The 25,827-nt window shown below is 40.8% G+C and overlaps 1 protein-coding gene across 9 annotated transcripts in view; it reads right to left on the reverse strand.

The window, feature by feature from the left end:
- Positions 1-4,205: 4,205 nt before the first annotated feature.
- The window catches only part of mical2a (microtubule associated monooxygenase, calponin and LIM domain containing 2a), a 31,130-nt gene continuing 9,508 nt past the window's right edge, over positions 4,206-25,827 (reverse strand). For 4 of the 9 annotated variants that reach the window (XM_035627527.2, XM_035627531.2, XM_035627528.2 and 1 more), the window contains exons 3-22: positions 23,830-24,037; positions 23,359-23,475; positions 21,803-21,904; positions 20,071-20,226; positions 19,861-19,961; positions 19,489-19,746; positions 19,182-19,297; positions 18,920-19,046; positions 18,699-18,789; positions 17,717-17,864; positions 16,474-16,700; positions 16,177-16,280; positions 15,964-16,032; positions 15,736-15,870; positions 15,494-15,598; positions 14,176-14,445; positions 12,840-12,953; positions 10,802-10,982; positions 10,616-10,692; positions 8,755-10,504 (exon numbers count right to left, since the gene is read on the reverse strand). In XM_035627527.2, coding sequence (XP_035483420.1) covers positions 10,100-10,504; positions 10,616-10,692; positions 10,802-10,982; positions 12,840-12,953; positions 14,176-14,445; positions 15,494-15,598; positions 15,736-15,870; positions 15,964-16,032; positions 16,177-16,280; positions 16,474-16,700; positions 17,717-17,864; positions 18,699-18,789; positions 18,920-19,046; positions 19,182-19,297; positions 19,489-19,746; positions 19,861-19,961; positions 20,071-20,226; positions 21,803-21,904; positions 23,359-23,475; positions 23,830-24,037 — 3,111 coding nt within the window. In that variant the 3' untranslated portion in view covers positions 8,755-10,099. Of the gene's footprint in view, positions 6,525-8,638; positions 8,695-8,754; positions 10,505-10,615; positions 10,693-10,801; positions 10,983-12,839; positions 12,954-14,175; positions 14,446-15,493; positions 15,599-15,735; positions 15,871-15,963; positions 16,033-16,176; positions 16,281-16,473; positions 16,701-17,716; positions 17,865-18,698; positions 18,790-18,919; positions 19,047-19,181; positions 19,298-19,488; positions 19,747-19,860; positions 19,962-20,070; positions 20,227-21,802; positions 21,905-23,358; positions 23,476-23,829; positions 24,038-25,827 lie in introns of those variants that run through there. The other 5 variants (XM_035627536.2, XM_035627535.2, XM_035627532.2 and 2 more) reach the window with 5 other exon arrangements.

Here is a 25,827-nt window from a genome sequence, read left to right on the forward strand (position 1 = left end):
TTGAATGTAAATATAGCAAACTGTTGGGCTGAAGCAGGACACTGGCCCACCACTAACAGGCAGGTAACAGGAGTAACAGGCAGGAACCCCAAGATAATTAGTGAGATACTGCCGGAAAAAATATTTTACGTGGTGTTTTATGCTAGTTTGTGAACAAATATACCCAAAAGAGAACAGTGTATAGCTCCTAGAAGATGAGAGGGAATGATCAAATACCACACACACACACACAAACAACATATCACATTATCGCCAACATTCTTGAATTGCAATGGACAAGGACTGATGCATCATCATCGTGCATTTTTCAATCATTGGTTTCATTTGCAAGAACTCTCTCCGATTGACTGGTGCATCTATCCTTGAAATCAGATGATAGTCACATTTTTGTAAATACATGTGTATTCTACTTCAAAACTGTCAAGCCGAGAAGAATGTTCTACTCTCAAAAGATTTCCACGTTGGAGGCTGGATTTTAGGGCAAGGAGACATATTAATCTCCTTTTTTTTTTTTATAAAAAAAAAATTAAATAGAGGCAAAGTCCCAAAAATTATGAGTAAAAATACATGTAGCACTGTGCAGCAAATGGCAAAAGACAAACATTTAAAGTCTGTCGAAATTCGCCAATGCTACTTGAAGCATCTTCATCATAAAGAAATCAAAAAGACTACTGCCTTTTAGCTTTTAAAACCTTTAAATGTTTTCTTGAACAAATGTAATTCGTAGAAAGGTAATCATCCCTTTAAAGGATGCCAATCACCAATATATAAATACACCCACAAAGTAACTGCCTTAATTATATAGTTTTTGGTTAATACCAAACATCTCTAAGATTTCACTCCAATATAATGGAGGTGAATTGAATTAATGAATAAAAAGGCTCATACTGTAAAGGGAACATAAACAGAGGGAATTGTAAACATTTTACACAGTAAAATGCACAGGAAAAATCCTGTGACTGACAATCAAAGGCCCAGTCAGAACATCACACACAGATTAGCAGCATATTTGATATGAGCAGGCGCGCTGCAGAGACTCGATTTGAGCCGGTTGATGGAATTTGGAGGTTCAGATGAAAGCAAAAATATGAAGGCTGTTATGTTAGCATTTTGATAAGATTAATTTTAAGTTAGAATCGTCCTCACTGGCTTTGAAGAATTTCAAACATTTGTATTATGCTCTGAGAGCCAGTTAAATTCTGAAAAGGCAACATTTAATGCCTTCAGTTCATAAAAAGTAAACTTGTCTGCGGCTTTTAAGAAAATCTTACATACTTCAAACAAACCAATTGGGAGTAAAATAGCTGAGTTTTAAAAGAAAAGTAAAGCTTTACACTTTTAATTTAGTCTCCAATCAGTTATTTTAAGAATAAATAAATATGGCTTTCTATGTTGTTCTTTAACCACGTATCAATTGACAAAGCAAATTACAGATTTTTATTTTCCTCCGCCTAAATCTTCTAGGTACATTAACCTCATTTGACAAAAAAATAATAAAAAACAACAATTTAGACAGTGACCGATCACATTCACATCACGCTCTCATCGGCCCTGAATCCTTCATATCATTTCCCTCAAACTTTTCCTTTCCAATCAACACTGCCATATACTGCTCTCCCCTGTTTCCAGATCCAAAACCTCAGATTATTTTTCTCTGAAACACTTATCCACCAGGATCCATCATTTAGTAATCCAGACTAGAGCCCACTCATTGACTTTTAAAACTTCCCAGTAAACTCCAGTAGTCTAATGTATGTCCAAATCTCTTGTGAGCACCAATCGGTGTCTTTTATATGAGAGTGTGTCATTGCACTTTTTCTCTTTTGATGTATTTGTTACTTTAAAATAAAGCAAACCATAATATCTCCAAATGCGCAGTATAAATAAGATGTTATATGTATGTAAATCAGATTATTAATATTTATGCATTTTTTTGTCTGCAGTTGACAAATATTAAACCATTTATCCTTTTACAGTTTCCTGCAAATAATACCTTTTTTTTCATACTTGTTTGATAATGAGATGTGCGAGGGCGCGACAGACTTTATTATTCCATCCAAAGAAGAAGGAAAAATAAAACTGATTTCCTCAGCTGTATTATCAACTGATTGGTCATTGATGAACCGAAGTATGTACTTACATAACATATGAGACATATGAGGAAAGAAGCCCTCTGACTGCCAGTCAGATTTTGCTCATTGAGCAACAATTTAATTAACACTGTGTAAATTTCCCTGACCTGTGATAATGATATTGACATTTCATTTGTTGCTGCAGCATCTGGACGTAGACAGACAGGAGCCTCCGTGAGCAGCAGCCTCGCCAGACTTTGGCCAACAACCACTGTTTCCCCCTTCATCCAGCGGGAGCCTTGAATGTTTTTTTAAGTGTTCTGTTATTTTCTATAAGATCGTCCAGATAAGATTTGAGTGGTTACCATCTGAGACTTATAACTCAATTTAATTAAATTCAATTATATTTGTATAGCTCCCGATCAAAACAATACTGTACATTATCTAGAGGCTCTTTACATGGTAAGGTCGAGACCTTATAATCTTATAGAGAGAAACCAAGTCTGTCCCACAATGAGGAAGCTCTGGGCGACAGTGGGGGGAAACAGAATGGAGAGAAATAGAATGAGATATGCTGCCATTGGTCCTTTTCTTTTATTTGTCTGTTTGAAACATTTCATCCAATAGTGTTTGTCCTTGGTTATTTTAACATGTATGAATATTACCCTCTTGCAAACCATTGTAAGTATGGAGAAATCTGTTTTGAGGAAATGTAAATATTCAGATAGATTATAGATTATTTACTCCGGCAGCCCGGTCTCCTTCTTGGAGATTTGTGTTTGACTGGTTAAGAGGGTGATTTGTGTGAAAGCGCCGGAATAATGACATTATATTTTTAGACGATCTCGTCCCTGCTTTTCTATCTTTTTTTTTTTTTTCATCAACTTTCACTGCTTCTGTAATTTCGATGCAATTGCAGGCTCTGATTGCTCTGTTGCCTGAATGCCAATCATTGTTGCCGTACAACTTGTTTTTAGCCCTGCTCTTTTTGCATATATAAAGAAAAGTATTTCAATAATGATGATTAAAAAAAAGAGAAATGAAAAAGTTACGAGGGGTCAGTAAACAGATCTGCACCCACGACAGAGTGCAGGGACTTCTGCTTCTGCATTACTGAGTTTTATAAAACAACGTCGCTGCACCACTGTGCTGTAAGCCAAAACTAAATTCAATAAAAAAAAAAATTATTTTTCCATCTTCTGTCTTTGAAAATAGTCTGCCTTCATGACTGGGGATATTTTGATGCAAATTAACCACCAGCTTTGCGTTTAAATTCTCCCTCAAAACTACTTGAAATATTTAATCTAATAACATGATGTTATTAACATACACTGTGTCCACAGAGCTGTCTGTGTAGGTTCAGTCACACATATTCCTGAAATTGACCAAAAACTCATTGAGGTTTATTTTACATATCTGTCATGGGAACAGCTGTTATTGTCCTTTGCTTCTCTTATTTTTTTTTTGCCATTTATTCTTTTATTTAAACACTCTAAAGGTTTTTTTTAAGTGTCTTATGGAGAGACAATACTGCAATAACTGATTAATTGGCCACTTTGGTGCAGCAGAAACATTTTGTATTTACACATTCAGCAGTTACAGAGCGATTGTCAATCATCTAGAGAGTCGTGTTCCTGGCCACATGGCAGATGATGTGAACAGGGTTAACATTCTGCTGATGAATGTAGAGGAGCGATATATATGGTTAAATACTTCAATATGCACATGTAACCTGAACACTGTGATTAAGAAAAGAGTTGGTTTGAGCTGGTAGAAAAGCAGCATCAGGTTCAAGCCACAACAAAACAGCAACACGCGACCATAGAAGCAGGTTCATTGGGAGCCTCAAAATAGAAAATGAATAGGACTTGATGACCATGGAACCTGCTTATTAATAGTTTTCTTCTTCATCAATCTAAATAAAAGAGATTAAGTGCATTCCATAAATCATGTTATCGTTGTGGAAGGTTTAGATGTTCATAACATGTTTCACTGTGAAGACTGTATAGATACTTATCAACCGTGAGGGCAAGGTTTCTCTGTGTTCATCTTAAATCCTTTTCAATGATAGAGAAGGAGCAAATGTAATTTTAAGAAAATACATTTTTATTGTGTTGTTTTATTTTTTTTTATGTATTTGAACCTTTTGGTGGAAAATAAAAACCCATATAAGATAAATCACTGAAGCCTTTTCTCTGGTTAGTCTGTCATGTCAGACATTGTCAATCAGGATGTTTTTTCTTCTGTATCAAGTCAAGGAAACTTCTGCACAAACTAATCTCTTTACGTGCTGACCATAAACAGACTATAAGCAGACAGGAGGAAACTGGCAACGATAAGGTTACAGACATCGCACGAAGCAGAAATATCTCTGTTGGAGCTGATGTTTCAACTCTCTGTTCAAAAAGAATATATCTGATGCTGTGAAAGTAAAAACATAAACTGTTGAATACACAGACATTTCCACAGTTCCAAGATAAGAAGTAATTATTTAGGGGATAATTAATGTGATAGCTACATAGTCTACTGAATATTTCACAAATGTCAACCTGTCCAAGACGGTTCATTTGTTAAACGCATCTCTGTGGAGGCAGCTGACAATGTGCCTGTGGTGCATTCCACTCTAAATCTGCAGAGTAATAGTAATCCGAAATCACCACAATGTTGTATTTTGGGCTCAAATTGTGATGTTTCACAAAACTCTCAATGTCATATTTCTTCAGTTGCAGAGGCAGCAGCAGCACCCTTCTGTCATTTACCAATAACAATGCTTTGCCTGTGTTTATGAAAGTCATCTCTCTCTCACACACACACACACACACACACACACACACACACACACACACACACACACACACACACACACACTCACACACTCACACACACGCATATTCATTCATAAACAGGTATTAACTACACACGCACACACACACACATACACACTCCTTCTTTCTACATGATTACATTGAGATATATTCACAGCACCACCTGCTGGAGTGGATTGGTAGTGGAGTTTTCACTCCACCTGCTGCGAGTCCTGGTGAAACTAACACTCAATGCAGTTTTTAACAGTTTAAGATGCATTCAGATCAGCTGCTATTCACACGTACTCTCTGTGATCTGTATAACAACGATATAGGATGTGCCCACACTTGACAGATTGTTCATTTCTGATACAGGACCCTTCATCCCAGACAACCAATCAGCTCAGCCTGGAGGACCTGTCCTCATCCCTCTGACAGTCGCACAGTATCTTGCAAAAGCACATGGACTATATTGTTCCGAAGAAAACAAACTTCGCAGAGGACTTTGCCTTTTGCCTTTGGCATCAATTGTGTTTTCTGCTGGGTAACGTGGCGCCGTACCCTCATCCCAGCAACAGGGACAGGTGTCAAAGCAGTTTTATGTGCCCAGTATTTGAAGATAACATTTATTATAGTACATATTCAAATAAATTCAAATAGTAACTTCATTTATATTTGTGTAAAAGCATCAGTGCATATCGTACACCTATATCACAACAACATACAACATACAGAAAGAAATCAACAGTGATGAGTGCAGTCTGAGGCTATTCCTTAAAAAGACATGGTGCACAACTCTACAGCAGCTTCAGTGCTGGACCAGAAAATGAACCAAAAATAAGTACAACCTGCTCTAAATGACATTTTGGGTTCTCATGTGATGGCACCTCCTTGTCCACTGTGTTGGATTAGTACCCTTACACCTTTCTTTCTTTCAACATTAGATGGAGAATTTGTTCTCGCCCTCTAAAGTTTATAAAAATATATTCCAGTAATAAAGTAATTCAAAAAGAATTGCTTGGACTCCATCAGCCTTTCTCTTGTCTTTGATATAAAAAAACCCAAACTAGAATGTTTAATTAACTGAGCAAGCGACACAGACTTGAGAACCAGCATTTTTACAGTCAAGGATTTTTCTTTAGTTTGAATGTCTAACACTTCTTCTTTTTACTGAGCAGTATTTTGGTTAAGTTCATCCACGACAGTCAAATTCCTGAAGAGTTTGTGATAACAGCATGTGGGGGATTTTTTTTCCTGATTGGATCCTTTCTTTTAAATATTAGACTGTAGAAAAAACATTTTATATGGAATTGCATTGCAGATAATATATTTTTTTATTTAAAATATTTGCTTTGGTAAAAAAACCCTCATATTTATACATATATCGTTTACTGTCAATGTAAGGTCTTGAAACTGAATCAGCTAAAAAATGTCCATCTGAGAATCAATGTTGAGATGTCAGTAACAACATCCATTTATTGATTAAAAAGCAATGAAAACCACAGAAAAAAATGATTACGCACTTTCAACAACTCACCATTAATTACAATCTATACAATATGATCATCAATATCACTCAGTGTGAAAAGTTTTGCTGCGATTCTCAGTCCTGAGTGGAGGAGGTGACATCGCTCTCGTGTGGCAGCTTCTGAATGAAAAACGAACATCATGAAAGAAATCTGAACATTTCTGTCGACAGGCACACTCTCCACTGTTCCGTCGGTAGGATTAATATCATTCAAAGAAATATTAATTTGTTCAAGATCTTTTACTTGAGCTTGCTGTGTAACACGCTGTTTTGATTGGAGTATACACACATTTAACAGTTGAAAACATTTTCTGCTAATAAAATGAGCTTTTAGAGGCAGAAAAGAATATTGTCTACAGAGGTCGATTTGATTTCGCAACACTGAACAGATTATAATCTGTCAGTTTATTACCTCTCGGGAGGTTTTAAGGAGAAGTGTTTTGTTGTGAGGCAGGGTTTAAATTTTGTTCTGTATGTAAAATTTAAAAACTGCATAATGCAGAAGGAAAAGTTATAGCTGCGGAAAAAAACCCATTCAGAAATACCCTTATATGTTATATATTTGACCATTTATTAACGGCTAAATCATGGGGTTAAAGCATTACCAAAAACTCTACACTTGAGAATTCTTCTTCTCATTATTATAACATCAGTAGCAGTAGAAAAAGTAAAACTCATACTGTAGAAGACATTTAGTTAAGTGAAGGTGCCAAGTATAATCTCTTGTTAGTATGTTCTTAAGTAGAACCACGCAACATTGTATTTTTTTGTAAGTCAGCGGAGGTTGAATCCTCTGAGGTGTAAGTGCATTCCTTAACCGTCTCCAACACAACGCAGACGCACATTTTTTCCTTTTAAGTTACTAAAGACCGAGGCAGAGAAATGCAGCTAATGTGTTCCATTGACCAGGTGTTAGTCCCGTCATGTGGTGAAAAGATAAAATGACAGAGGTCAGTGTGAACGCAGAGAACGTCTCCCTACATGGCGCTGTGTGTGTTGAACCTCTGGACGTGAACGTTCAGTGGCTCTCTGCTGCTGCTGTCAGGTCATCAGGATGTGTGTGTGTGTGTGTGTGTGTGTGTGACGGGCGTCTGAGGTTGTAAAGGCCTTTCACAGCTCCACAGTGGTGGTGGTGGTGGTGGTGAGGGCTTGACATTTTAGATGGATGTATGATGTGCTACTTTTGACTTATCCTGCAATAACTCTCATCATAAAATAAATGGGTTGTCTGTTGTTTCTTCATTTCTCCATCACGAGTCGTGAGGTCTGTCTTTGACGCCGACCCACTGATGACACTAATCACAGTTTATAGTTTTCCTAACACATTGGCTGTGATTCAATACCACTTAAATACCAATTCAATTTCTCAGTTGTGCCAAGAGTGAAATATCTCAGTAAAATCCTATGATCCCTGACAGTAGGGACGATAATGCCTAGAAAAGTGCATCAATTTATTGATATTTCTGTCACTCTTTTCCAGTTGTAAATAGCAAGAATTCCTATTAATGTCATTGTTATTATTAAAAGATAATTTATCTAAGGTCGACCTGAATTTTTATATAGCATCCGATGTCTGGAGATTGAAATTCCTTTGCCTTTTTTCAGGAACCGAGACCAAGGACAGACCAAGGACAGAAATTGTTAAATTTGAAAAGAAATGTGAAAAAAATAAAATGGACATTTGAACATCTAACATCTGCTAATGGAGATTTTGTGATACAACCAGCAGCTACTGAATCGACCTTGTGAAGATTGTTCTGTGAAATAAATAAGTTCTCAGCCAGATGATTTATTTTGTGCTGATTTTGATTTAAAGAGAGAGAAATACTTTTTCACTTAAGTGTACAAAACTTAACTCTTCTTTTTGTTCATACTCTTTACCAGTTTCTACTCGCCCCGGTAACCAGACTGATCCGCCATTTAGTTCCATATTCATTAATGGATTCACTTTTCAAACCCTTGAGATGTGGGCGAACAGTTAAAAGGACTCGACTGAGCTACGTTAGTATTAGTTCATTCCACTTACAGCTCAAAGCTCAATGCAAAAGACTGAAGCTGTTCATTTAGTTTAGTTTAGTCAAACCTAAAAAAAATGTTACGTCAAAGGAAATCCGTTATTTTGGTGCTGAATGTTACATCGCGTCAGATACTTTGGGTCACTTGTCTCATGGTCAGTGTCTTGCAGCCACATCACAATTATGTCACACAGTCCATGTGACCATGCAGGTGATCACCTTCAAAATGTCACTTCTCCAAACCGCCCAGTTGTGTCACACACAACAGGCTCCAGCTGATGGGAGGAAAAGAGAAAGGTGATCTACAAACACAGGCGTGAATAAAAACAGCTGAGTGCACAAAAGTAGAAAAAGGTTTATGAAAGACAAAAAACAATGACATTCATGATGAAGAAGATAGTTGTATGTTTGCACCCTTGTTACACATTACTGTCGTCGTGTCAAACAGACGTATATCCGTTACAGTACACCGGTCCAGTCAGTGAGTGTGAAAACACTTCTTTGGTTTTTCAAATCACTGGAGTTGTTTGCGCTGTAAACAAAACATTGAGCTAATCTCTCCACGCAGATTCAGTAAATCAACATGGAACCTTAGGTAGCACAAACATCCTATTGCATAATCCAACATATCATGCTGTTAACACTTTTAAATATTCTTAAAATTAAAACTCACACTCTGCAACTCTAAAGTGCTTCTCAAGCATCATTAGATAGTGTGTGATATGATCGGGAAGCAACTGCAAGCAAACTCCAGTCAGAGAGGTTTGCCGTTGCTCTTCCAACCACTTAGAAATTTTAAACTATGGCAAGAGTGGCAAGCACATTCAAACACATCACAGCACGCTCACCCGCCTCTATTGTCTACAGTAACTCTGAAAATATTTAATAAATCTGTTATTTAAACCATAGCGTACAGGGAGAGGAGAGGGGTGCTTCATTTTGCATTAATGCCTGTTTTTTTCGGAGTCAGTCAGTAGATGGCAGCAAAGTAGAACTAGTTTTTAGTGTCATTAATTCATAAAAACCCCCCAATAAAAACAGTTAATTAAAGTTGAAAAAAAAAGATAATCACCAAATTGTTGCATATATACTGTATTAAAAGAAGACATATGGAGAGAGCACATATGTATAGTCAAAGGAAAACCTGTCTGTTGGTCAGCGTTAACATGAGACCAGGCTTTTATCCAATGTGAGCGTTTCCCGCTCGTCCACTAGGCAGTTCCCGAAGGTAAAGTGCATCGAGTTAGTCAGTCACAACCTGAGTCAAGAACTTTTCACTGCAGCATCCGTTTTTTTCCCAGGCAGTTTGCATAAAGTTCAATTCTACAGCAAGGAGGATCGGACATTTCAGTCTTTAAAATCTTTAAGGCACAAACTGTGGCCTGACTATGAATGTATTGATTTAACTTCTGCTAAACATGTGCAGTTCCCACATCTAATCACTGCAAAATGTCCTCCGACAGCTTTCAGACAAACCGCACCGACCTGGGTCTTTTCTTTGGCTGATGCCAAAGTAGACTGGGAGAAAATTTAACCACAGTCTCATCCAAATAGGCAAACATAAAAAAAGAAGAAAAAAAAATGACAATATGATAAGAACACTTCAGCTAATGTGAACCTTAATGGCCTTTGAAGTGATGTTCAGGGTTAAATATTACCAGCTGGGGTTCTGCTGCGCGTCTACATGAGCCTGTGCCCTATATGCTCCTGCAGCCACAGTAGTAGAGGCTGCAAAGAGCTCGGCCCGTCGGGCACAGCCTCTGCGTACATCTGCAGCAGCACCTCTTGTAAAACAAACAGCAGCGGCAGGCTCATGCTCAGTAGCTCATAGAGGAATGCATAGTCCTGGGCGTTGTCCCTCAGGTGGCCGGCGAGGGCCTGCGCCGTGCTGCGCGCCCAGCGGGACAGATGCCAGGGGGCATTACACACCGTGCGAGACACACTCAGCGGCCAGCTCAGCTGTTTCCTTACGAACGAGCCGAAGGTACCTGCTGCGGGCTGACTCGGCAGGTCTGCCGCGCTGCTGGACGGGGAGCTTTCTTCGTCAGCGACACACCGCTCCTGAACTGCAACTGCATGATCAATCTAAGACAAGAGGATGACGGACAGAGAAGTTAGACACTTTACTTTTACGGGAAGTTGTTTTGTTTTGTTTTTTTTTTGAAATGGGCTGAATACAAGTTCAAGGTTACTCACGGAGCGCAGAGAGAAATTCCTCCGTAGATTAGTCCCATTGTTACGTTGATCAAAGTGAAGTTTGCAGAACAGTTTCCCTGGAGGAGCACAGTGAATGACAGAGGATGTCAGCAAAAAAAACCACCTTCACACTGATCTTTGCTCTTTTTAACCAATAAGCGGCTCCAACCATGTAAAGATACGAACCCAGTTCAGAGTCGAAAGCGTGCGCTCCCTGTCGCAAAGCTGAGCTGCAGGTCGAACAGCGGAAGCACTCCCTGTGGAAGTACAGTCCGTCGGCACAGACCCTCTCCACCATGTAAACGCGCCTCTCGCAGGAGTGACACTTGTCACCCGACTGGGGAAACGCCCGTCGTACTGAGCCGCCCTGGGAAAAAAAGTTCGGTTAGAGTGGGGGGACAAAACATAATAATCTGCTGTCACAAATCATGACAGGATCACTAAAACAGCCGTCAGACATATATCAATATACAAATAAAACTATAACTGATTGCTACACAAAAGCCTTCCTCTATATGAAAGCCTTTGGGAAAATTGAATATGTTTGATCAGGTCTTCATCTCTTAAATAAGAGATATAAGGGATGGATATGTTACCAGTATTGCAACATTGAACCTGAGAAAGATTTGAGTCAGGTCACATTTCTTGTTGCTGTGTTACTGACTCTTGGAGGTGTCTGCATGCTCAGAAGAAACACAGGGTGTGTATTACATGCAGGGAGAGCGGCGGTGTGAGAAGTTGCACTTCCTGAATGTTTTACTACTCAAATGTCATCTTGTGGACATTATGAATGACAGTTGAGGTGCGGGTGAGCTGTACGAGGCTCCGTGTCTGGGACTCAGTTTCCGAGCCAGTAACCATCGTCTTTACTCTGAAGGCCACCGCCTCAGACTCATTTCCACCTCCTCACTAACATTCAGCCAAAAGGAAAATCTAGTGAGGGAAGGTGAGTAGGATCATTATAGAAAAGGGATAATCACCAGGTTCATTGTTCTAAACAGACTCCCAGTTGCTCTTCAGGAATTGAATTGGATCCAAACATTAAAAAGACACACATGGGTGATAATTATGTATGATTATGAAGCGAGTCTTTTGCCTTTATATCAAACTGGTGTTCGTCCTGCTCTAACATCTGGCTGTTGAGTTGGAGCAGGCTGTTTGGGATGGGTGGAGCAGGGAAACCCACTAAGTGCCACCACAAGAACACACACTCCTGCTCTGTGAGGACTGCTGGTAATTCAAAACACAAGGGGCAGAAACATCAGTTAAAAGCAAAGCTCTCATGCAAAGCATGATTCATCTGCATAAATCTGTGTGTTATAATCAAGCAGATAAAAGACAGATTGTTTTTTAAAGCGCAGTCTAAATTTCTGTCTGGAGCATTTCTGTGTGCTGCGTTGTGTTGAGCCTTCATCTCTGTTATAAACAAGACATTGTGAAAATGCACTTTCATTCCAGTTTGTCACGTACATCTAGATAATGCGATCAAGTACAACAGCGCTGCAATAAATCCTTTTGTGGTGATAATCCCAATCCTAATGCGATGGCATGTTGAGGTTTTCGTTTGCGATGTGGTATTTTATTAAACTGACAAGTGTTGATCAAGGACACGTTTAGAGGATTTAGGGGATCTATTAGCAGAAATTTAATAAAATGAAATGGAAAAACAGAAATCATGCTAAAGTGTTTTACTGAAACATTTTTTTATTTTTTCTCCTACAGAAACCAGTTCTGTTCATACAGTGTGTAAACTCCTCATGCTGTATATTAAAGGAAGGGAAGTGTTTCTCAATGCAAGTGAACTACATTAAAATCCATCAGTATGGCCCTTTTAACGCAACATTTTGGTGATTACAACAATCCCATAGTGAGAGAACAATGTTATGTTATTATGTTGGACAATTTGACAAGGGAGGATTGTTGACATTATATGCTAACATTTTTGAAATTCTTTATAACCATCGTGTGGTTGGTGAAAGAATAAATATGCAAATAAACTACAGTAAACTGAAAAAGACTGGCTATAAAAAAGCACACTATTTCAAACAAAGTTGTTGAATTCCAAGTGAAAAACAAATAAAAATCAGTGGTGTACAAAATAATGGACAAATGAAAAGAAAATGGCTGCATGCAACACTAGTGACACACGAGCACTTAGTACGGTGCAGGTGGTGCAAAAACACAAGAGCAGGGTGGGGTCACAGCTCAAGCCTGAGATAGTCACCTTGAGGAGAACTCCCTCCCGAGAGTCTCCTGAGAACATCTCACTAAGGTGCACAGCTTTTTCCTTTATACTCTTTGTGTGGAACTCTCTAGTCTGTTGTGTCTGAGCTTTTTTCTGCGGGATGACACGGAGCAGAGGAACAAAGGAGAAACCATCAGCCTCGCCTCCTCGGTACAGCGAGAGACACATTCTCCCACCGGCAAATGTGCAGCTTTCTCTGTGTGCAGACATAATTATGTAGACTAATATCCACTTAATAAGCTCTACACAGTTAAATGATGAAAGGGCCTTTCTGTTCGGCTTTCCCAATAAGACGCAGGATCTGACAGGTAAGTGTGTATTACCGGGGGGAGAACAATAACGTCATTGTGCGGACGGAGGCTGCGCTTATTACATTAATTTCACACCCTAATTGATGTGGTTACTCATACTGTACTCGAAAAGAAACGTGAGACAGCCGCACAGTCCTGGCAGAGAAATCACAGACAACATCTGCTCAGCCAAAAAAATACCTATGTTAATACATCACATAGTAAAGTATTAAGGGCCTAAAGGAGTCAAAGTCAAATTTCACAGCACTTCTATTAAGAAGAATAATCGAATTGAATTGAAGATAAATTCAGAATAATGCTACATGTGCAAAGTTAGATTCTCTGCACACTTACATTACACCAACTTAAGTTGGGTTAAATGATCAGTATCACTCTCAGGTCTGTACATTAAGTACGGAGTTTGAGCCAGAGGGGGTTTATCTTAGCTTAGGATAAGGACTGGAGGCAGGAGGAAACAGCAAACCTTGCTCTGCACAAAATTTAAATGAAAAAATAAAAATCCCCCCATCAGCACTTTTAAAGTTCTATCTCCATAATAACTCCATGGGAAGTCGCTGCAGCCAGCTGTGGTTCGCCAAAACACTGTTGCCCCATTTGACTCTGGTTTCTTTCTGTTATGTATGTATCTGTGATTGCTGATGATAAAGAATTTTGTCTATTCCAACAAATAATTTGCCCAAAAGTCTTTTGTCAAATATATTCAACAAACGAGACAGATCCTATTTGAACTTCACAGAAAAGCCAGACTATCTCTGCCTCAGCATGTGCCAGCTCTGGAGGCCTGCGCTTTCCTTTTTGTCAGGCTGGATAATTAGGGGCTGACTTCACCATCTGACTACACATTACAAAAGCCTAAATGTATAATCAGGGCATAATATATAATCAACATTCACTCAGGGGACTTCTTAGGAGCTCGGTCCATGCAATCACAATGGTTTAGCAAGAGGACAGAGAAGAAAACAGAGGAGAGAAATCCAAGATGCGACAGAGGAGATAGTGTTCACCTCAGAGACGTGTTCGTCCACCTCCCTGAGGCGGTGGAGAATTCTTGACATGAACTGGATTGCGGAGTGGCGGGAGGAGGAAGAAGCAGGGGGGTCTGCACTCCCAGGCTGAGGCTGGGGCTGCGTCTCAGCGTGTGTTTGATCAACGTGTCTGAGCTTCACTGTGGAAAATGGATGCTGGGACTGAGGCTGCAGGAGACGGGGTTTGGGCAGAGTCTTTGGCGGCAGGCGGACTAACTGCTCTGATGCTTTTCTGACGCTCAATTCAAACTGAAAGGGATAATATACAGCAGTGCAACACGTGAGCTGTGGTACGTTTGGTTTCTCATCAATCAACCAAACAGTGAAGAGCTTTCATGTGTTGTTATCAGAGGCTGTAGGTCATTTAATAAAAACATACAGGTGGTTTTATAGGTTTCAGCCCATTTAAATACTTTCAAAGGCTTCCAGACATTTTCAAACAATAGGGCAAGTTTTTAGATTGATTTCTTTCCCCGCTGGCAGACGTTGCACATGCCAGAACAGCATGAATATCCACTTGCATAGGCGATCTATTACAATGAATTCTCTGCCTGCTTAATGTTTTGCCAAAGTTATGTAATCATCACATGGTGATACAGTCGTTTTTAGAACATTTCTTCTTGGGGGCGGTCAAGAACTGAAAGGTCAGTGTGACATCTGAGACCTGTGAGTCAACAGCCAGCAGCTAAATTTAATTGAAACTCACATAATCCTTATCCTCCTTGACACTCTTGTTTGCCTTTTGTTTGGCTTATGGGTATGACTTTCCCAAAGCTAAGCTCATGAATACAATGCTTTGACGTCAGCGACTGCACATAGGAGGAGGGTTTTTTTTTGTCTGGTTTGTTTAGATTATTGGGGAAATATTACCTTAGTGTAAACCGTATTCGTTTCTATATAAACCAGTAGAGTCATAGTTCACACTATACAAAGAAAACGGGGGATATAAGATGTGAGCCTCGTAATGACATTTTTTATTTTATTTTTTGACAATAAAAATCGAATAAAATCGTTGAGTGTCTGTTGTTACATATAACTGCAGCAGCGCATGAGGGATGTAAAACCACCAGTATGGTCTGTTAAATATCCAAACAGCTATTTTTAGGTAAATTATATAACTTGGGCTTTACTCATGGGTGTTGTATGTATTTATTTGTATGTACTGTATTTAAGGTGTTTTTTCAGTGTTGAGCGTTTTTATTACCATACATATGGTTACTGGGACAGAAATTTCATACAAATGCTACAGTTTGTACAGTTTGAGTGACTTAAATGCCATTTGGCTGCTCCTGACTACCTGTATCTCAGGTGGAGGTTTGGGAGGGACCAGAGGCCTGGGCTTTATGTGCAGACTCTCAGTCAGGTCAAGAGTTTGCAGCAGGGACGACCTCTCACAATCCGACTGAGATTTTGTGGAGAATGTTGGAAGACAGTTAGTAGTAAGGCATAGGCATAGAAAAGGTGGAAAAGACTGAAACAGACGACAGAAGATTTGCAGCATTAGACAAGAGGACAGTTTAAAGTTGTCGCTCTTTTTACCTGTGTTTTGCGGACTGTGCTGCTGGGTTTGTTTTCAAATTTGGCCAGCAGCTGAGTAGCCATTGAGCGCACTTTATTTTCCTTAGGATCCCGCCCCTCTCGCACCGAGGAGCCATTACTGGACAGGTTGGTGGCCTAAAGAGAGACAGGAACAGATCTTACTAAATATACTGTACCAAGTCCCGCAAAGCGGTTACTTTTCAAATAAATAGTAATTTATGAACAAACCTCCTCGAAATAACAGAACTTTCGCCTCCTTTTGTGAGTAGGGTCTGTACCGTCTGACCTCTTTTCATCCTGAAGGGGAAGAGCAAGGACACAAATTTCAAAAAGGCCCAAAAAGAGGAGTTTAAAAACCAATGAAACGACACATGAATATAAAATGAATCCCACTTGAACTTGAAGTACTACATCAGAAAAAACTAAACAGTGTGGAGTTACCCTTGGGACCCGTTTCCTGGGCACTGCAGTATTGAGCACATTATTTTTACTTCTGACTTCCTTCGATGGATAATCTTCGTTGTTTTCGTCCACTCCTCTGGACCCTGCAGTATAACACAAATAGAGGTTTCACATTTTCCACCATGCACAGCCATAAAGGTTTAGAAGATATTAATGTATTATGCCTGTATAGCTTAGGAAAGAAAAATATAAAGTCTAACTTTACTACTCTGCTGTATGTCAGAGGAAGGTAGGTTGTTGTCTGAGGTAAAAATTGTACAACATTAAATAGCTCACATGGCAGAGGAGGGTCAAATAGAGCACCTGATGCAGGTAGAGGTGTTCCACGGAAGAGCTCGTAGAACTTGGACAGGTAGGTGATCATCCTGCTCTTATCCAGCTCCTCAACAGCACTCAGCTCCTTCGCAGACGTGAATGATTGGATTCCAAATTCCCGCTCACTGATGTCAAAAGCCAGCTGGAGGTTTGCAGCATGGTCTTCTTCCTTTAATGAGTCAAAATCTCTGATGGAGGTAGGGAATGAAAAATAGGAAGGTTTGGGCTAAATATGTGATGGTAAAACTGTAACTGTGGTGATTGATCCTAATATGCACACTGATATGAAAATAGCTGACGTCGGCAATGAGGAATGACACGGAAACTTATCATACTTGATTTTCAACCCTTTGAAAGAACTTATGTCTTGAATTGCAGTAGCAAATGGCGGCAAATGAACTCTAATGGGAGAAAAAAAAAAGGCTCTTCCGTCTCTGTGTGCGGTCACGTTCAGAAATAATGTAAAAAAGAGAGCAGTAACCTAGCTGCAGCACACACAAACTTTGGCACTACTCTGTAACTACATAGGCTCACTCTTTTTTTTCCTCTTTTCATTCCTACGAACCTGCTCCCCTCTCCGCAGTCTGCTCGGCAGACCGGCGAGCATATGGAGGAGGGAAAGGGGAAAATGCCAGTGGTTCTAGGAAACTCACAGGACCACATGAAATTGCAGCAGCATGTGGCGAGGTATGAAGGCAATAATTAAAGAGTGAGAGGATATAATTAGATTTGTAAATGCACTCATCTACAGAGGCACTGAATTATTCCATGCTCTGCAGGGTACAGTCTAACCTTAAACTGTGGAAACTAAGGTCCACTTTCTGCTCTTTAAGGAGGATTCCATCCTGAGAGTCGGCGCTAAAGCACACCAAGTCCAACATGAGCTATTTTCACAACTATTGAAAATGTGTGAAATGTCGTTTTTACTCTGACAACCTCTAGCAGCTCTATAAAAAGGATCAAGCGCTATATATGTTAGGAGGAGGAGGTAGAGAATGCAGCAGAAAAAAATACAGAACAAAGACTTACTGTCTTGCCGAGCATTTTTTACACACCCCAAATAAATGTGTCCTCACAGCGAGTTGTGAGAAGGGTGCAGAGCTCAAAAAAACAAGTTTCTTTTGTACGTTTTATGGCAATAAATGCCATAAAGAGATAAGGCGATGTTAATCATTTGCCGGTATTATCTGATGTTGTTACATACATCAGCTGAGGTTTGAACCGGTGGATGAGGGCGCAGAGAGCGAGGCCACTGTGCCACGAAGACGTCAGGTCTGTAATCGTCACATTCCTGTAGCCCTCCGTCTGCTTTTGGCACCAGGTGAGAAGCCTCGTCGGTCTGATCTCTGACTCTACAAAAGGAGACATTGACAGACATGTTTTTCCATCAAACAATCTTCACGTCATGACTTTAATGGTGGGAGCGAGTGTTGAGGTATTTTGTGTGTCTTTGCTGCCTTTGGCAAATGATTCAAGTTACTTCACACAAACAAATACAGCTCGGTTCAACATGTAGAGCCTCTGTCTTTACCGTTCGTTCTAATCTAATCAGACTCTAAAGAGCACGATATGTGTATTTGACTGTTTCAAAGCTTCCTCCTCCCAGTGAATCCACATGTGAAAACAAACCTCAGATAGTGACTTATTCCCTGATTTGAGGTCAACGCTGGTTCCTTACTACTTCTGTTTGTAGGACAGGAAAGGAGAGACCACAATGTTCATGTAAGGATTTAAAAGTAAACACAAGAGAGGAAACCATATCATCCAATCAGATCGCTACTCTAAATAATCTAGAGATGACTCAGCAGCAGTCTTTGCAAAGATGCAGGAAATATGACCTCTTTCTTTCAGTTCCTAAGCTGAATAATGGCCAGAGAGTGTTTTTGCCAAACATTATGATTGATTACCATACAATTTGGTTGACCTTTAGCCGTGTGAAATTTTATCATAACTATAAAAATGAAATCCTGTGTTATGGCCAAAAATCGTTTTGTGTGAAATCACAGTGACCTTTGACCACAAAATTCTTCCCTGAATCCAAGTGAACGTTTGTGCCAAATTTAAAGTAATTCCCTCCCCATCCTGAGATATCCCATTCACGAGAAAGGGCTGGATGGTCGGAGACATGGCTGTAACTGGTGCAGAGGCTTAACACACACAAATCTGTCAGTTCCTTTCAAACGTACCTCGTCTGCAGACATTGACAGGCCGTCGTATGGTAGCAGCACGCTCCAGAGAGCAGGAGTTCAGCTCTCCACTGATGTACAAGTGACGGACCTGGAACAGGATGGAAAAAGGAACAATGGTTACAATCAGGAAAGTCAAGAAGCTGCGTATATTTGTTCAAAATGAAGCCAGTACGCAAGGACAGATGTCCGATTCTGGCAAAGTGATCACTCCCTCTCACCTGGTGTGGCCTGACACAGGAGGAGATGAGGTTGGGGTATCGAGTTCCAGGGTCTATGGTGTACTGTTCAAAGTTTTTGCCGATGTTTTCGGGTGTCGTCTGTGGAAGTAGCCTGTAAATACTCTCTCTACAGAAACACGCAAAAAACACAGCAAGGTTGTTATTCATGTCACAAAGATTTTATATTACATATATGAAAAGTGTACATACAAAGTGTCAGCCATGCCTACACACCCGTGTGTGTGTGTGTGTGTGTTTATACCTCTCTGCCAGCACCTCCAGAGCTGTCCGACCCTGAGCCCAGCTCTTCACCATCCAGGCTGTGTCAAAGGCAGCCAGGAAGCCTCTGGCGCAACCCGTCCCCATTGGCCAGAAAGGCTGCACAGGAACACATAACAAATATATGAATATAACTGTTACTTAAATCATTCCTTTATAAGAAATCTACCAGGAGGAACAAGAGCGTCTGAGCCATGACTGACGTATTTTGAAACAGCATCTTATCCCAGGCAATCAGGCTCCTCAAAACTTTTTAAACTTTTCACACGATGCAGCATGATTCTTCTTACCTCCAGCAGACTGTCACCGACCAGCGCCACCAGCAGCTGGTGTCCAAACCGATCCCTGACCAGAGCGGCGTTCTCCGAGGCGTGCATGCTCGTGAAGTCAAACATTGCAACATCCGGCTGCCCGCAGTGGTTCATGGCAAAGTCAAGCGTCGGAAGTTGGTAGTTGGTGCCAAAGTCAGCAGCCTCTCGGGCGTAGCACAGAAGAGCTTCCTGGTTGACATTTTCACTGCACAGCAGCATCTGGGTGTCTATGTAATCCTATTGAACAAAAAGACACGACAGTGAGGAAAGAAAGAAAAAAGCCCTACCTTATATCAACATGCGTAAAATGATTTAAAAAAATTATGAATACTGAAATCCTGTTCTGCTTACGTTGATGACAACTCCCTTGTCCAGCAGGCTCTGTTTCTTGGCAGTCATGACAAAGTAATGCGTGTTGTCCCTGTAGTACACAATGTTCTCCAGATCGATGCCTGCAAGAAACAAAATTGGTTTCAATTTGGTTATGACTTTTACAAACGCACCATTAAACATCCCAATGTGGTAGGTGTTTTTGAATGTCCAGCAGTGTTTCTTTCCCACCTGTCTCCTCTTTGAGGTCCAGAAAGAACTTCTGGTTGAAGATGAAGGCCACACCGCTGATCTCTTCTACTTTGGCCTCTGCTGTGGTGTTCCTGTTGACGAAGTTAGCTGTAATGGCGATTGCCAGTTTACCTCTGAACTCCTTCCTTTTGAAACCTGGGAGAAAGACACGGGAAGAGAGAGAGAGAGAGAGAGAGAGAGAGAATGAAACAGACAAACAGTGAAAAAGAAGGGAGGTTGATGTTCCGAAGTAAACCAGAGTCCTATCGACTTGTCTATTAAAACCAGAGGAAATCTGAGTTTAAATCATAACTACAAGGCGGTTATTTGAGGATAAGAAGCAGCTTTCCAAGGTGAGCCTTCATACAGCCAGGGGAACAAGAGCACCAATTAAATGCTATCATCAAATTTAAATGCTGTTCGCTTAATTAACCATCAGAACTGCAAGTGTAGCAGTGAATGACCATTTGTTTAAACGTTTAATACCTTTCAGTCTGACTCTTTATCTTAATATTAAGAAGCAGAATGACTCCTCTGAGGTTCATCTATTTTGAAACAGAAAACAGGGACACAGGAAATGGAATTCAAGGTTTCTCTCAATATTCTTTTCGTATCCTGCACAAAGCAAAAAACCCCAAGCCAACATCAAATAGACTAAAATCCAGTGTCCACGTTTTACTGGTGATAACATTCTCATTACATTTTGGTTCATCTCACGGGGCTTATCCTCCTAGTAAATGTTCATATAAATGCAGGACTCGCTAAAAAGTCACTAATTACAAAGCCGTGGGTGCAGGAAGGAAAAGAAAACAGATTTGTTGATTTCTACAAAGATTGTATCCAACTCCGTTACTATAGCTATGCCACGACATCATGCTGACATCAGGGTGAAAATATTTCCCCCAGGCGTCTTCATAATTTGAGAATGAGCTAGACGTCTTGTCTGACCCAGAAATGCCCTTTTTAGGAATAAGCATCTGATGTGAATTGGTTGTTAGATGACAGCATTTTTAGGAGAGAGAGACCGAAAACCGTGAGACACGGAGATGGAGAGAGTCCAACATGCATGTACCAGCTGCTGCCCTGAGCCCCCAGCTCTGCTCTATTTCTGTACCGTAGGTTTATTGGTTTCATGTGTTACCTTTCCCACTGGGAGAGATCAATGGCTTGAAGTATAAGTTGACAGAAGGCGAGTTTCATGTTTAGCTTCACAACAGAGATAATGCAGCACAAGTCAATGAACGTGTGAGTCCAGACACAGTCCTGTGGGATGTCTTGGATGTATCGGCAGTTCAGTGAACAGAGGGTGTGCTTGGTTTTCTTGAAATCTTAAAAGATAACTTTTTGTGCCACAAGATGCATCATACATTTTCCACAAGGAGGCAAACAGATGAACTCAATGGTAAAGAGACTTGGAAGAAAGAAAAATGTTGATACTGTATGGTAAACACGTTGCTTATGAGTGAAGTTCAGCTGCAAAATGCAAGATGTGGATTGAAACCAATGGTTACATATACAGTATGTGGAAAATAATAAGAGTTAAATAAACAAAGGAACACAGAATTAGGAGCCATTTGTAGTTGGAAAGTAACATTTGGATCAGCCTTGTTCCCCCCCCCCCCCCCCCCGGGGATCAATGAAGTATTTCTGTTCTGTTCTCCACATTGTGCTTTGGACAGTTCATCATTGAGGCATATATACTGCACATGGCCTTTGTTTGCCGTCCTCTCACCTTCCAGAGTATTCCTGCGTCCGTCAGCCCCCACCACGACATCAAAGTCAAAGTTAGCCACAGGGTGATCAGCAGGTCGGATTGCAGCCCTCCATCCGAGCCCTGAGAGAGGGAAACAAAGACACAGAGAGAAAGAGTGAGAGGGGCAAAACCCCCACAACCACCCAACATTGGATGTGGTGTATGCGGGAATGTCAGCAGATAAGGTTGGAGTTTTGCTCAAGGACACTTCAACAGTCTCCATCAAAAAAAACTCTCCCTTCCCGGACCCCTCCGCCACCTGCCATGCTCGTGCAATGCTAAATTTGTCAGTACAGAGACGATGAATGAGAAGGATGAATAACCAAACATACTGTTGCTGTTTCGGGTTTTGCTATGTTACTGTTTTCCAGTAACTATGATGTCAGTAAAATCAGAAGGGTCTGTGATGCAAAAGAAACTAAATGGTGATGGCTGTTAGTATGTTTGTGTACTATGGGGGTTTATTACATATATATCTGTATAATCCACTGCAGCAGGCCAGCAGAGTGTCAGTGTGTATTGACATTTGACATATGAAACAGCATTGGCCATTTACAGTGTGAGGACCAGCACAGTACCAGTGTGTATTGTTGTCCAAATAAAATGATATGATATATGACATTTGAAACAACATTGGACATTTACAGTGTTTGGTGCAGCTGAGGTGTGAGACCGGCGCAGTACCAGCTCGGCAGTTTGTTGTGTAATGTCAGCATGCGGAAAATGCATTCCGTGATGTCAAGGACTCAGCTAAGTCTGTGTCTAAATTTAACCGTGGCTCTCGTTGTTATCAGTGTACTGATACTACAGCTCAAGAGACAACACATGACAACGGAGTGAAAAGAGGTTTGTTGCTCCTGTGTTCATAGCTCAGTGTGGGACGAAAGGGTTGTCGACAGTGTTGTGTACTGTACAGGTTGCACCACATCGTACGGCAGCTGTGTTGTGCTGATGCTTTCAGACGGAATGCAGTGGGACCACTAGAAAGTTGTGGTATTATAAAAAAGTTTCGACATGCAATCTCAACAGAATAACAACACGAGAGTAGAAAAAAAATACTAAAGTTACATTTCATTTCAAACAAGGGAAGCAATGTTCATTCACTGCTATTATTATGATAAGTGGGTACTGTGTATAGGATGTATACATTTGAGCAAGATAAGAAATATTGAGGTCGAGGAATATACTCGACTTCCATTAACCTCAGGTCAAAATGATGAAAAACTAGCTCAGCGCCAATGTTTGTGTCGTGTTTATTGGTTGATGTCAAGGAAATGAAACACTGCAGAGTGAGAAGTCCGGTGCTGCCAAAGCTGCAGGAGTGGGAGGTTAAATATAGATCCTCCGCCACACGGAGTCTGTCTAACAAACTGACAAATACAGCCTGATGTTTACATCAAGGTTTGCACACTAATAAATTTCACAGCCGTGTATCCTGGTAAAATGTCATAAAACAACTGTCAAAAGGGTGAATGGGAAAGTATTGTTAATCTGTTGTTTGGACACATAACTGAAGTGAACATGTGGACAAATACCTTCATTTCCTTGATCCTCTGGAGGTTCCAGCAGCTTGACGAACTCCACGTTGATGTGAAACTCGACCGCAACGATGAGCGCGATTTTCAGTAGGATCAGCTGCAGCTGCTGAATGCCTATTAGACACGCAGACACACACTCGGGTTTGTATACGTGTGTAAAACTCTGCCAAACTTTGTGTTTTGTATTTTGTCGTCTTGACACCGTTGAGAGCAAACACCAAGTTTCTTCTGTCTGTGCTCAGGCAGCACAGACAGCCGTTATGTCCCACAGAGTAAAAAGAATCAATAATCAAATTATCTAAACTACAGGGTGATTATATTGCATTTGATAATTAAATATATCAAATTTTCATTATGTCCTGAATACATTACACTATTTTTTACTTGACCTAACCCTTGATCACAGGTCAATGGAAAAAAGCAAAAACCCAGAAGCCTGTTTTGTTTCTGTCAAGTCATGATACTCACTGATGTGGTCAATGGCCCCGGCGCAGAATTTGCCGTGGAACTTTTTGGCTCCGAGGCCCCGCAGGTCATGGATGGTGTAGGGCCAAAGGTGCAACACATTGTTCCTGGAGAAGGAGTCCCTCTTCTCAATCACCACCACTTTGGCTCCCATCAGAGCGAGCTCGATGGCGGTCCGCAGGCCGCAGGGACCTCCTCCGATGATGAGGCACTAATGAAAAGCGAATGACAAATTGACCTCAGAGAAAATGAGCTGGATCAAGGTGACAATCTTTGTCATATTAATAACAGAAGGCTGGACATGAAAGACGATTTACATCCCACATGTTTATTAACATAACAGGGAGGATTTTAACATGTACATAAATCATGAGAAGGGGCAGCACTTCACTGCACCGCTGGAGCATTTAGAGGCTGATTACCTCACTGAAGGACGCGTACGCTGGAGACAATGACACTTAAAATCATTCCAGTCTCAAGATGACGTCTCTTTGTGTGAGTGAGGATTGTTAATAAAACATTGAAGATGAGAAAGAGAGTTTACAAGAGGTGCATTTAGGAAATTGCCCAGGAGGAACAACTTCCACCGACATAAACCACTATTATAAGCTCTACGTATTACAGTATGGATGTGTGATTCATGCATCAGCTTCACCCAAAAATGCATGAAGTCAGTTCACTGCGGTTACAGTGCCTGTCTGAGAATGCGTGGCGCAACCATGAAGTCATCCTCTTGAATGACAGATGAAAGAAAAGTGTGTGTGTGTATGTGTGTGTGTGTGTGTGTGTGTATGTGTGTGTGTCTGTGTGTGTGTGTGTGTGTGTGTCTTGATTCCTTTGACATCTAATCCAGGACCAAACCACTTCTGAAGGTCACCCCTGCTGTGCCCAACAAGGTGGACGGTCTCTTGTCTCGATAGCTTCAGCAAATTAGTGCTGAAAATACTTTTTTCTTTCACTTTTCCAGAAAAGGACTCTGTAAAATTCTGTCCCATTTATCCGACAGCACGGAGAGCTACCACTTTGTCCTTACTCTGAATCCCTACAGTATCGCAGGAAATGGTATTTGTCACGTTTGAACAGGGGGACTCGCTTCCTGTCAGTCTGTGTGTCCACCAATGGGACCACGCCGATGTCAGGCCTGCGAGACACAGACTGGGTGCTGTTTACAGAGCGTCCAGCATCAGCAAACCAAAATCCCACATCAAACCCTAAACAACTCTGTGCCCCTGCACTAAAAACAAGATGACTGGGCTTTAGTCATTCGATATTCTCCCTCTCTGGTTAAGATCCACAGTGGTTTCGCGGGGCATCTGGGTTACGAGAAACAAGACGCTTTCATCATATGTTGCCTGAGGTTATCAGGATGAGGGATTCTCAGGTGTCAAGCACACACAGGTGGTGGAAGTGCTGCCCGGACAAGCCTGCAGGCTGGTCGACTTTTTTTGGTGATTTTTTTTCTCTCTCGACAAAGGATGCGTAAGTGTAACAGCCACAGACACAGATGGAAGGATGTTGAACATGTCATAACTTAAGTGCACAGTACAAACTCAGTTTATCCAGACGCATGTTCACAATGTGCACATGTTTATCTAAAACTCCTGTGGCTGTTTTGATCCGTCTATCGGGCGTTAGCAGATTTGTCTTTGGTACTTTTCCACTTACTGGTATATTTTTCCAGATATGAGGCTCTTTCCAGAGGGTTCACTCCACATCTGCTGACTCAGGACACACACATTTCCTTTCAGCCTCCCACCCGTGACCTTGTTCTCATCCCAGCTCAAATCTGTCCCCTGCCTCATTAATGAACCTTTTCATCTCAGTGGACAGGGATAATACAGGGAGCTCTTTACTGTCTTCAGTTGAATGACAGGAAACTAGAACTTCGACTAATGGTTGGTTTTTTTATATCAATTAATCTGTTGATTACCTTGTCTCAATATTCATAATATAATGGAAAAACATCAATCATAATCCCCCAGGTGTGCAACTGTTTTGTTC

The sequence above is a fragment of the Scophthalmus maximus genome, chromosome 4 (genome assembly GCF_022379125.1).
Source record: "Scophthalmus maximus strain ysfricsl-2021 chromosome 4, ASM2237912v1, whole genome shotgun sequence".
Taxonomy (NCBI): domain Eukaryota; kingdom Metazoa; phylum Chordata; class Actinopteri; order Pleuronectiformes; family Scophthalmidae; genus Scophthalmus; species Scophthalmus maximus.